This window comes from Halichondria panicea, chromosome 13, assembly GCF_963675165.1.
Source record: "Halichondria panicea chromosome 13, odHalPani1.1, whole genome shotgun sequence".
In the NCBI taxonomy this organism is placed as follows: Eukaryota; Metazoa; Porifera; class Demospongiae; order Suberitida; family Halichondriidae; genus Halichondria; species Halichondria panicea.
This window is the reverse complement of record NC_087389.1, coordinates 625382-638476: the sequence shown is the minus strand read 5'-3', so window position 1 is coordinate 638476 and position 13095 is coordinate 625382. Positions and strand designations below refer to the sequence as shown.

General features: G+C 43.4%; 2 protein-coding genes across 4 annotated transcripts; one reads left to right on the top strand and one right to left on the bottom strand.

Annotated features, from left to right (window-relative positions):
* Nucleotides 1-12: 12 nt before the first annotated feature.
* LOC135346306 (myotubularin-related protein 14-like) lies at nucleotides 13-4528 on the top strand. 3 transcript variants are annotated; one of them, XM_064543888.1, is made up of 18 exons: nucleotides 13-202; nucleotides 263-319; nucleotides 398-498; nucleotides 549-651; nucleotides 863-1035; nucleotides 1177-1293; nucleotides 1502-1575; nucleotides 1659-1729; nucleotides 1895-1969; nucleotides 2029-2092; nucleotides 2273-2358; nucleotides 2522-2598; nucleotides 2656-2692; nucleotides 2755-2828; nucleotides 3168-3280; nucleotides 3739-3811; nucleotides 3870-3938; nucleotides 4211-4528. In XM_064543888.1, exons 1-18 carry the CDS (start codon nucleotides 68-70, stop codon nucleotides 4398-4400), a joined length of 1689 nt encoding a protein of 562 aa, XP_064399958.1. In that variant the 5' UTR covers nucleotides 13-67; the 3' UTR covers nucleotides 4401-4528. The 3 variants fall into 3 exon arrangements, with proteins under 3 accessions (XP_064399958.1, XP_064399959.1, XP_064399957.1); XM_064543889.1 differs by having other exon boundaries at nucleotides 546-651; nucleotides 3873-3938; XM_064543887.1 differs by having other exon boundaries at nucleotides 14-202; nucleotides 546-651.
* On the bottom strand, nucleotides 4529-13020 carry LOC135346302 (protein kinase C delta type-like). The gene is made up of 16 exons (XM_064543883.1): nucleotides 12574-13020; nucleotides 11266-11326; nucleotides 8911-9127; nucleotides 8818-8849; nucleotides 8559-8644; nucleotides 8360-8489; nucleotides 8006-8127; nucleotides 7681-7798; nucleotides 7223-7467; nucleotides 6830-7003; nucleotides 6481-6572; nucleotides 6241-6303; nucleotides 5906-6044; nucleotides 5644-5724; nucleotides 5222-5467; nucleotides 4529-4970 (listed from the first exon to the last, which is right to left on the bottom strand). The coding sequence occupies exons 1-16, from the start codon at nucleotides 12898-12900 to the stop codon at nucleotides 4821-4823; spliced, it is 2283 nt and encodes a 760-aa protein (XP_064399953.1). The 5' UTR covers nucleotides 12901-13020; the 3' UTR covers nucleotides 4529-4820.
* Between the last annotated feature and the right edge of the window lie 75 nt (nucleotides 13021-13095).

The following is a 13095-nucleotide window of genomic DNA, read 5'->3' as shown; positions in this document are numbered from 1 at the left end:
TCATAGGTAAATTAAGATAGGCCTCGGGGTCAGACCGCGGATTGTAACACAGTGTCTAATTAAAGTGATGGCTGAAGAAGCAGTAGAGTCTTCCAGCTCTTTTGAGAGCTCTGGTGATAGTACAGTAACTAATGAGTGTCTACAGGAGCTTTTGGATGTGTTTGTCACTACTGTGTACAAGGCAAAGACTACAGATAGACGGGTATGCTACATACAGTGACCTGTACCTTAATACTTCACCTTCCTATCCATCGTAATGCAGTATGAGATCATACAGAAGAGATGTCTCCATTTCTTTGGCAGGGACTACAGGCTAGAGGTAGACTATTTGAATTGTTCTTTCTTCCCATCAATTAAAACGAACACCCCCAAGTTAGTAATATTCTTTGTTTTGCAGATAATCGACAACAAGCAAGGGCAGCTTTGTGGACACTACCCATCAGAGATCATTATCGCAGTGGGTCACCTCAACACAGAGCACAACAACAATGATGACCCGTAAGTGTGTATAGCATACTATAATATTCATCAACCATGCATTGCAGTAGCTCTGTGAATGAAGTGAAGGAGATCAAAGAGCTAATGACCACAGCAAAGCTTGCTCGATGTCGCTCAAGATTTGTACTACCTGTTATCCTGTTTGAGAACAAGGTAGTGCACCTACGTATGACACAGTTAAGACAATTGTTTGTAGGCACAAAGCATGTGTACTGTCAATCACAATGTAAAAAGCATGTATTGTACAAGCTCTTGTAGTTCTGGGGAATTTCCCCACCTTGCTGTCTCACTGCATGTACAGTGAACAAGAATTCTGGGAGTTTCCCTTATAGTTACACACATGTACGATATGTGTGTGTTACAGAATATCTGTCGCTCTGCCACTCTGTCGACAACTGTGGAGCTGTATGGGAGATCAGGTGTGGAGTGGATCTTCACGGGGGGTAAGGAGGACACTGTGGGGGGTGAGGACAGGCAAAAGTCCGCTAGTACAACACCGGGGGGCCCAACTCTCAATGATCCTGAAAACAGTGAAACGTAAGTTACAAGCCACTCACCACTAGTAAGCATCTTCATTGTGGTAAAATTATCATCTTTAGCATTAAAAGCAGGTGTGCTTACTGTAGGATAAAACAATGGTGGTTTGCTAACTCCACGTTTTCCCTTTGCTTGTCGCAGTGAGTGGGCATTACTGAGCAAGGTGAGAGGTCAAGATGTCCGACTCATGAAGGCTCTCAATGTCTCTCTCATCTGTGACCTCATGGTGGAGAAAAAGAAACTCAAGTTTGGAGTCTAGTGAGTGAAGACAATCCTCTACTCACACACACACACATGGGAGCACATTCTACTGCCATTTTACTCCAATCTATATACTCCTATGTGTTGCCATTCTTCATATGACCCTGCATGTAGTTTTTCACTGCTGCATGTAGTAAGGCGGCCATTAGTTGTGCTCCCACACTGTACATACATAATCATGTGTGTATATCATTATCTGCTGCAGTGTGTCTTCCTCTGAGAAAGTGGACAAGTGGGCAAGATACTCTGACTTTGAGATAGCTTCCATGCCTTACCCTGGTAGCTACAGTCATGTGTGTTGTCTAATTATTATACTTATACAAAGTCAGTTTATTGACTCATGATGTCACTCTATAATATAGGCTGTGAGTTCTTTAAGGACTACAAAAACAATGGATACAATCCTGTCTCTCTGCAATTTGACTGGAAACAGGTTTGTGCAGCCTTATACACACACACGCACACACGCGCGCACACACACACACACACACACACACACACACACACACACACACACACACACACACTTTCAAGTTGCATGGCTGGACACTAAATACTAAACAATGAATGTGCATGAGAACAGCTGTCCCCTATATAGAGCTATATTGATGCTGAGCTCTGTGTACCGGAGATCATGAAAGTGGCCATTCCTCAGCCTTGTATCTCGTATCAGGTGAGCTAGCCCGGCGGCCATTGACTTGTTAGTATGAGTTCATCCATTGATATTCTCAGAGCTGGGACTTGGTGCTCATCACACAGAACTATTTCAAGATGTTGTTGAAGCACTTATTGGAATGTGAGATATAGCTACTCTTAATTTTGAAACCAAAAGATGTATGTAGTAGCTCTTTGATAGTGCTACAATAATGATGTATATATAGCTACACCATTGTTTGGATGTGTTTATCATTAATTTTGTGAAGCCCAAGGCAGTATATTGTGTATCTTATGACTGACTGGTTTTCCTTGGTTATAGGTGAGGGTGGTCTGCTGGTTCACTGTATCTCTGGTTGGGATAGAACTCCACTCTTTGTCTCATGGCTCAGATTATCACTATGGGCGGTAAGTTTGTAGGAGGAGGGCAGATAGGCAGAGCAATGACTTGTCTCCAATGAGATTGCTCTAGTATATATACAAAATAGTGCCCATTAGAAATTGTAAGTAGTATTGCTTGAACACAGTTGGGTACGTTTTTGTCCTAATATTGAGTTGATTCTATTTGCAGGATGGTTGTATCCACAACAGTCTGTGTGCGGCAGAGATGCTCTACCTCACGCTAGCCTATGATTGGCTCATGTGCGGGTAAGTGGTAATGGTCATCTTAGTAGTAACATTAAGTACTGCTCTTCTCTCGTCCAGGCATCAATTGAAAGAGAGGCATGAAAAGGGAGAAGAAGTGAGTTATTGACGACACATTTTTATTCATGATTGACTTCCCCCTCCCAACAACACACTCAGGTGATGTACTTCTGTTTTGACTTCCTCAAGTACATAGTCACTGAGGAGTTCTCAATTCATGGGAAACCAAGAAGGTGTGTATGAGCTCACTTAGTCTCCTTCATAGCCTTAGGCCTCAGCTTGTACCCACAGGTACCTATAGCCTTAGACCTCAGCTTGTACCCACAGGTGCCTATAGCCTTAGGCCTCAGCTTGTACCCACAGGTGCCTATAGCCTTAGGCCTCAGCTTGTACCCACAGGTGCCTATAGCCTTAGGCCTCAGCTTGTACCCACAGGTGCCTATAGCCTTAGGCCTCAGCTTGTACCCACAGGTACCTGTAGCCTTAGGCCTCAGCTTGTACACAAGTGTTGCTACAAAGCTACCTTATCTATGTACTGTGTGCATCTCGGGCACTACTCCCTCTCCCCACAGTTCTAAGATACCTCACAACAGCACTAGAGCTCTGAATGGTTCCACTGCCCTCACTAACAGTCAGGAAGAGACCACAACAACAGGGAAACGCCTACTCAGCCCTTTAGCTTTTGGTGAGGGCCAATGCTCAGAAGGAACGGCCATAACTTTAGTTCCGATGGTCCAATAACGTTAATTTTATGATTTTCTGAAAGTTTAGAGAGAGGCCTTTCAGATGATGTGTTAAAATCAAAAGTCTATTTTGGGCGCCTGATTTTGACAAAATCACGGTCTTTTTCTGAAAATGGGAAATTATGACCCGTTCCAAATTTGAGATTTGAGCATGCCATCTGAAAAAGCTCAAGCTCCTTTTAAGGTTTCAAAATATCATAAAATCGTTGAATTTGGACCATCAAAACTCTAGTTACAGAGCCGATTCAAAACGAAGGGGATTAAGAGCATTTTAACGGACATTATTTTAGTTCTTGGTTATGCTTGTATGAACGTTTAGAGAATGATCATGTGTTAGCCTATTTTGTCGTCACATGTGCTCAATAATGTGCATATTGACTCTCACTCACTACCACTACAGATGACAGTGTGTCCACTGATGAATTGCTGTCGAGCAGTTCCTCTAACTCCCACCCCCTCTCCGAAGAGAACAGGTGAGCAACTGGGACTTAATGTGGGAGGAACGGGGATCATGTGATATGTTTCTTGTAGTAGGGCAAGACATGTGAGGGGGGAGGCTGCTGGTGTGTGTAGTTCAAGCCATACGTCTTCAAATTCAAGGTATGTCAATCCCCATAATTAATGTAATTCTCTCTAATGTGTTACGTTGTAACTGTACTGTTACACTAGCTGACCTGCTCTTTCGTATGATGTGTAAAACAGTTGTCTCCTGCGTACGTGCGTGTGCCCATCACCATGCCTACAAGTATTGTTCATGTGATAAAGGCAGTAGTATTATTATTAATTAACCAATGCTGTAGTAAGAGTCTATACAGCTCCTGCCTAATATGCTTTCACTTGTACTGAATTGACTGAGGTTATCCCACATGCAGGTCCGGGGCCAGCTGCAGGTTGTTACGTGCCCAGAGGCTGAGTGAGGTCAGACAGCTGTTCTTTAGAGTGTACAGAGCGGCTATACCAGAGGTCACGGACCCACCTCCTGCAGGGAATACCCTAGCTGGTATCACCGGGTTCTTCTCAAGACTCGCCGGATCACTGAACCCTAACCCAGCTGCCGTGTGACATTTGTGGAAACTCTTTTTTTAGAATTTTTATGCCTTTTTAATCAGTATTATGATCCGATAAATGCAGCGTATTATTTATATTAATGTGTGGTTTTTATAATTCTAATGAAAATTTATTGCATTGCAGCAGTTCTTAATAACATGTATATAATTATTATAACAGTGACACAATACAGTGTAGAAGAAATGATTAGGTAATGTTATCAAAGCAAAATTATAAAAGTATAATTAGTTACATATGTAGCTATGTATAATTATTATCATGATTCACACAAAAAACACAGACTCTACCTCGATCTAGTTAGTATAACAACAACTCAAAAAGGCATGAAAATTAAATCACTTGAATTCAAAATCGTAAAAATCTTATAGTGTATACGTTATATAATTATACACAATTAATACACTGTTTTTAGCACTAGGGCTTGTTGTAGGCTTCGCTAGTGAAGGAGAAGCCAACAAAGTTAGTCTGATCAATGGATTGTACGAGGCGTGGATCGGGTGGGGTTAGCTGGGCCGGCTGGAATGTGAAGTCATCGTCGAAATTGCTCGCATCTTGAGAAGATTTCTGTGAGGGAAAAAACAGGATTAACCAAATGCACAGTTAATTCATGGAGATGTCGAATGAACATTATTTTAATAATGTGTTAGTTAATACACGTACGAGACAGTACGTAACCGCATGTACACACAGCATACTGTAATAGTCATGTGAGGATCACATGATGATAGGCTTTAGCTTCATATTTTCCAACAGTCCACGAGAGGGCAGAAAGCTTAGCCTAGGAAGAAGGCTCCCATGGTGACCAATCTACTCACCACAGTGGGCTTGTAAGGAGGTGCTATCTCTCTCCTCTCAAGACGGCTGAAATCAATACTCCTAAAGAACGGGTGTTTCCTGATGGGCTGTTGGTCCTCTATACAGCCGAGGCGTACTGCCGGGTCTCTCTGGAGCAGCTTGTCCAGGTAGTCAATGGTGTGGTTGTCAAGGAAGCGGGAATAAGGAATCTTAGAGTTGCAGATGGAGTCAAATAGTTCCTCCTCATCATCTCCACCAAATGGTGACTGAGGGGGGGGGAATAAATGGTGGTAATGTATTTCACAGTTGTTACTTTCGGCTATATGATATGGGTTACCTACAAGCAATATATAGTACAAGTATGACTTCCATGTACACAGCATAGTTACACCATTAGCGTGCGTACGTACACAGCTGAAAAGTAAGTGTGGCTTTTGTTTACCTGCCCAGTGATCATCTCGTAACAGAGCACACCGTATGACCAGAAGTCCACTGAGAAGGTGTACCTCTTGCCCTTGATTATCTGCAGGGTGGATACAACAGACAACGGATGAAACAAAACAGTTGACAAAATTCAATGTACATAAATTAGGAAACCACATGATCACGTGGACACAGACAGGAATAAGCTTGGAGAAGAAAGAGGGAAAGAAGGAAAGAGAGTGATGTGGTTGGTTTGCAGCGTACCCAGCCTATAGCCTCACCTCGGGGGAAATGTAGTCTGGGGTTCCACAGAAAGTGCCGGCAGTAGATGTCCCGAATATGTTCTCTCTGCACATGCCAAAGTCAGCAATCTTACAGTGGCCATCACAGTCGAGCAGAATATTGTCCAGTTTCAAATCTCTGAGGAGATGGAAACATAAATTATAGTAACTACAGAGATATCCAATATACTCCATTCTGTCTATCAATTAGCTTATGAGCATCATGATCAGTCCATCTGTATAATTATAGGCACATACATGTAAAACTGAACACTATAAGTATGTAAGCTACATTCCTAACGTGACTAGTTGGTATTAGGTAACACATACTGTACCTGTAGATGATTCCTTTGGAGTGGAGGAACTGCAGCCCTACCAGTATCTCAGCACAATAGAACCTGCAGGGATATTCACCATGCAACGATTGATGAAGTACAGTTAGAATGTACTGTGTATATGCAAACAAGTCTATGATATAGGACAACACACCAAAGGCTGTGGGCGTACTGAAGCCATATACGGTCAATACAAACACACTATGGATGCATGATAATGTGTGTAGTCACGGTAACCACCTTGCTCTGGGTAACTTGAACTTGTGGTGTAGTTGAATGTGAAACATTAGGTCTCCACCGTTGAGGTACTCCATCACGAAGAACAAGTGGCTCTGTGTGTGTGTGGGTGTGTGTGTGCGTGTGAGTGTGTGTGCGTGTGGGTGTGTGTGTGTGTGTGAGTGTGTGTGTGTGTGTGGAGGGGGGGAGGAGGTTAGAATCATGTACCAACAACTGACTAAGAACACTGGAAGCATAAACAGTACAACCCTCAGTGGTGGACATTGGACAACAGTAATAAAACACTACAAACACTTATCTGAGTGATCATGATGACAAAGCTAGGTTGGTGCATGGCTGACTGTGCTCTTACTTGAGTTGTGAATGTAGAGTGGAGGTGGGTCACAAATGGACATTCACTGCCCAAGGCGAGGATCCTCTTCTCGACCATTGTTGCCTCCACATCGTCGTCTTCTAGCACCACATCTTTCTTTAGTGCCTTTATTGCATAGAACTTGTTACTGCCAATCTGCTGGGCAAGTAGCACCTGCAGAGACGATGATATACAAATGCAGGATGCATCGTTGTATGTGTTACACATGCAATGGACCTATGTAACTAAAAGTCACTGTTACTTACACAAAAATAACTAATCATGTGCTCCTAGTAAAGCTGATACTCATGATCGAACCTCAGTTTATGACACACCCATACACACACACCCACACACACACACACACACACACACACACACACACACACTCACCTTGCCAAAGCTTCCCTTCCCCAGCAGTTTCAAGAACTGGAACTCTTCCAGACAATACTTCCTCATTGGTTTGCTCACAGGGGCGTGGCTGTAACTATGGCGACCAGGTCCTCCGTTTGACTGCCCCCTCTGACTATAGGTACGCGGGGGGACAGGGGGAGGTGTACCTTCATTGGTGGATGCCAGCGGCCTGTGTCTATTACTAGGACTGGGGACATCAGGTTTCATAGAAGCTTTCAACATGGCTGAAGAAATAGGAGAGACAGTAGCACTTCATTAAATTTGTCCTGAGAGCATATACATGTAACTTTATTAAGCAATACCATAGCTGTTCAGTCAATGCCTAGATAGGAATAAGCCGTGGCAATTAGAAACGGTTATTAAGAGAAAATGCTTACAAATGTGGCTGGACTAAGCCCCTCTCTAGTCAACATGATGCCAGGTCATGTGATACTGACCTTCAGTGACCTCCTGATACTCATCGTTCTCCATGGGCAGTCCTTCAGTAACCGAGGGGAGAATGGGTGAGGGCAGCTTCTTACCACCACCATTGATAGCACCTTCACTGCCAGCAGACTATAGGGGAAGAGAGAGGGGAGTGCTATAAAATGAATATACTAGCTATGAGCAGATTTAGTGCATATATGATTGATGAAAAGTACATACATGAAATATTATAATTATACAAGTGAAAGTTATTATACATTAAAGTACTGGGCAACTGCATACGTACATGAAACGGAGTGGGTAAGTACAGACAATAATTCCACTCTTCTTACTTACCAGTTTTCTGTTTCTCTTTATCTCATCGACATTCTTGAGTGCCTCTGAGAGAAGCTTCTCGTTGACTCCACACAGAGGGGGCATGTTCTGGGCACACTTGGTGTGGCAGTTGGTACCACACGCTGGGGTGGGGGGAGGGGGTGGGGGAGGGGGTACTGAGCATACGTACTATTAGCTGCATGTTCGTAGGGTACACGGTTTCCTAGCCTAAGCTTAATAGCTAAATACAAAAGAACTCGATTGCTCATTCACTCAGCATGGTAACGTACAGTAGGTATAAATAAAACGTGGGATATTGCCTTGAGTAAGGGGGAAAATTGCTCCCCCTATTCTTATGCTGTAAGTTGCTCTCACCTTCGCACTTGAGTTGTTGTCTGAATATACCGTGCATGAGTTGGCCGCACATGTCACAGAAGGTGGGTCCGAGGAACGTGTACTTCTTGAAGCGATGAGGCATGTCAATCTTGAACCTCTCTTTCAGGTACTGTACGTGAGTGGGAAGAAGTATAGAAGTAGCTAATTGTAGGTACATGTAGTTAGAGCGTGTACTTACTTTAGATTGGTCGCTGATTGTATCCGCTCCAGTGCACTTCCCGAGGATGGAGTCAATACATCTCTTGTGAGACGTGTACTGGCAAACTGTGTGTGTGTGTGTGTGGGCGTACATGTGGGGTGTGTGTGGGTGTGGGTGTGAGGGAGAAACTCACTGACTGCTCTCAGACTCATATAAGTGATAATAGTAAATAATGTGTTTACCAAACAATACCGGGAATGTTTTGAAAGTACAATGTACTATAACTATAAGAGCATACCTTGACACTGATATCCATGCCTTGTGTATCCCCTGTACCATGGAAAGAAGCAATTATTATATCAACCTATAAACTTTGGATGTATATAGTTACCATAGAAACTCGTGACAGAGAGAGCAGTAGGTTGGTCGTCTGAAGAACTTCTTAATGAACATGTGACCTTTGATATCTTTAGTCTCCGCCTGTTTCCTGTTGACCGCACCCCTCCGACCTCTTAGGGCAGTCGCGTTCTTATTGAGAGAGCTCATCTTCTCAGGAGTGCGAGAGGCTAGGTCAAGAGTGCTCTCATCCATAGTGCTCTCGTCCATTCCTAGTGTGTGTGTGTGTGTGTGTGTGTGTGGGCGGTGTGTGTGTGTGGTGTGTGGGTGTGGGTGTGGTGTGGTGTGTGGGTGTGGTGTGTGTGTGTGGTGTGTGTGGGCGGTGTGGTGTGAAGGGGGAGCAAACACAGTATTACGTACAGTTATGTGAATAACCTATAATTATACGAATCATAGAACTATGCTAAGTACATAGAATGAACATGACTAGTAATGTAATCTCAGGTTGGGTCAACATGTAGCTGTCATGTTGTACATGCATGTAATATAATTAACTATGGCTGTAATAGCAACCCTTGATGTCAACACACACGGCTTCTAGCTCTGAGGCTTCTTCTGTAAGTAAGTAAAATGACATGAGGAATGTGGCAAAGCTATGGGCCTAAAAATATTTCCACACACAAAACCACAATACAAATCATAAGCGCTTCATGAAACTCAGTTTCGCAATGGAACTTGACAAAGAAACACACTTCAGTACAATATTAGATGAAACTACTCCAGCAGAGATTCTGAAAGTACATTAGCTGAAACTACTTTAAATATAGAGTACACCACAGGAAATACTCTAACTACAGAAATCACCGACTGCATGCCTGAGATTAGATGAAGCCACTTAGTTTGTTTGTGGTGTGGTTGAGTCTCAACGACTTCAAGGCCTCCACTCAATCAGCGATATGAACCAACCAATTAGGGTATATACCAATTGAAGCCTTCTATACAGCACGCATATGTAACAAAATACTCCACTTTCCAAGTCTCGTTTGTAGAGCAATAAACACAACTCCTATGAGAGTGACTACATGAAAGGACTATAAAACATTCCACTGGTGAACTATTTTGTTATACAGAGGGGGTAATTTGTCTCAAGATGGCTGCTATAATTAGTTGGAGCTAGAGCTGCCAAGTGAACTTGTTGTTGACAGCTAGCTATCTTATTAGGAGGACACAGGATGCTAGTATACAGTATAGGGATGGGAGAGGGAGAGGGGGACAATGGGGGGAGAGGGAGAGGGGGACAATGTGGGGGGAGAGGGAGAGGGGGACAATGGGGGGAGAGGGAGAGGGGGACAATGGGGGGAGAGGGGGAGGGGGACAATGTGGTGTACTAGTGTGTATGCATGCTTTTGAGGAGGGGATGAGTGGGTGTACAACACAACACACACAGTACAGCCCTAGGGTTGCAAAACAGTAGAACACCATAAAGAGCTTTGTGATTTCACCACCAGGATGTGTTAGTACCTAAACAGTCTACTTTTGGAGCCACTTCACTACCACAGCATAACCAACGACCTTATACTAGCAACCCATTCAGCATGGAGTCACATGTGCACAAAAACAATCGCTACCACCACGATCCATATACAACCATTGTAGCTACGCAGTTCTTAAAAGGCAATCCATCTGAAAAAAGAGTACAACAAGCCATTCAAACTTGCATACCAATGAGTCAATCTAACAAAGAGGCTGCAGCAAATTCGGTATCACATTTGGAGCTAGATTTAATGGACTGTCCTTTTTAGTAATCAGGGAAGTATTTGTGTCAATGAAGCAGAACACAAATTGATGCTAAGAGATCTTGTAAGGGCTTGGCTGCATTAAGAGCAGAATGAGAGCTGTGGCCAACAACCCACATTCTTAGGGAACTGACAGTGACTATACGGCCATGGTTGCATTCTCAATCTCATGGTATAAGTCTGACATGTGTTATTAATGAGACGCTAAAGATAGATTGCTAAGGCACTATGTACACGTAAATTCAAGACATTGACTAAGTGGATATAAAATGTGTACACTAAGCTTGAATCAACCACACACTTACATAGTGGAAGTGTGTGGTTGTTGTGGGCTAGATAACTCCACACAGCCACTTAAAAAGTTGGTGTAGTGAGGTCAAGTGGTTTAGCATTCATCCGCACATACTTGAACCACTACAGAACCCATGGAGACAACACAAAGAATGTGCTTCCAAGCGCAGCTGTAGTTGCTATAGCTACGAATCCTAAGATTATTGTGATGATATCATCATCATAATAACAAATTTAGAATTTTTGAAACGGATAAACCGAGTTACACACACCCACACACCCACACACACTACACACACTACACACACTACACACACGCTTACCTGGTGCTGATCCGTAGAGCTTGACTTGCATGATGACCTTGCCTGAGGGTCTCAAGTCCAGCTGTATGGTGGGGAGAGGAACAGTTAGAAGCATCCATTAAGACATTTGTGTACTATTAGTTTGATATACCGTCAGACTACTCAACTGTGATAATTTTAATGCAACGGACAAGCTCTGTTGACCTCGCTGTATTCACGAAAACCTCCTACACTGCGTACATGCATGCAGTGTACATATGCACATGCATTTGAATACCAAGCCAGTAGGAAATGCACTAACTGTCTATACAAGTAATTAAGCAACTATTGGCTTCATCCCCGTGCACAGAGAGCTAACTACTGAGGTAAGTTCAATAGTTGCTCCGAGGCAGCTGCCACAATGATAACAATAGGGTGGCCATAGTCACACTCGCTCTATGATTATGGATGACCACAAGCTGGCTACAGTATAATCCAGAAGACCACAACAGAAAGGTGTGGTACTAGATCTGGGCCAGAAGGGAGTGATGTGAACACAATGTTAGTACAACCATCATCATCAGAATATGCCCCTACACAGTAGGACCCGACCACGCCTGCAATAATGGGAGTTAGCTGCTCACAGGCGCTATCCCCCCACTAGTACTCTCTCTACTACCCCCCCCCCCCTCACTAGTACTCTCTCTACTACCCCCCCCCTCACTAGTACTCTCCACTTTCTTCCTCACTCTCTCCCATACTTATTATAAACAACAAGAAATGATCACTAAGCACCTACGTGCATGGTAACAAACATGGCTCTATCAATTCTTCAATAGTGAAAATACACATTTAATTTACACTGAGATAAAATTAACATATTACGGAGTGGCATAGCATAACGAATATTTAAAGTGTACTGTTGCTATGGTTATTGAGTAACTTGTTGGCAAAGGACGTCTCTGGTATGTAATTCCAGCCTCTGGGTTAATCAACCACAACCAGATTAACACCGTAAATGGCCTAATGGAGAAAAAGGAGAACAAACAACGTCTTCTTTTGGGCACTACTGCAACTAACTAACTTACCAAAGAACTAGTGTCCAAGGCCAGGGCCAGGGGAAGAGCTAACAGTGTTTTGACTACAAAAATAAGGTCCATTACGTATAACATGCATATGCTCATAACTTAGTATAGGCACGAAAACAGTCGATTTTTAACACCCAATCTTGGATAAGTAGATTCACACGTACTCTAGGCTAATTCTGGGAGCCATCGCTAGCTAAGAGGCTAGACCCACCGTACCACCCCCGGTCGGCTTGTATATATGCAAATGATGAGAATGTCTTACCGCTAACTTGACTGCAACTCCTTGCTCCTCATCGGAACACTCGTGAGCAAGGTGCTCGGTTTCCACAGATACCTCAGCCACAGGTGTTGCATCTGCCCCAGGTATATCTGCTCTGTCCATTACCAGAATTTGCATACGACGGCCTGGCTTCAGATGTGAGTCGAAGCAACGGCCCCATATCGGGTAGAAGGTCTTCTTCTTTTGTTGTAGACTTAGTTCGCCGTCGTCCGACTTGACAGCTTCTTTGATGTTGACAGCACAGAAGGGGTCGTTAGGTTTAGTGTGGTCTACAATGGCCTCACAGAGCCTTACCCTTAGAAATGCCATTATGGACTACTAGTCTAAAACACATGCACTGTCCAGCTAGCACTATAAATTAAATAAGCTTGCAGCTCAATGGCTAGGTGTGAGTCGAGTCATAAGGCCACAAACGACCTCCTTGCCTCCCACACATAAACATAGGTGGAGCTAAGCTCTTCTTCCTGTATACATTCTTTGCAGTAACAACAAACACCTATAATT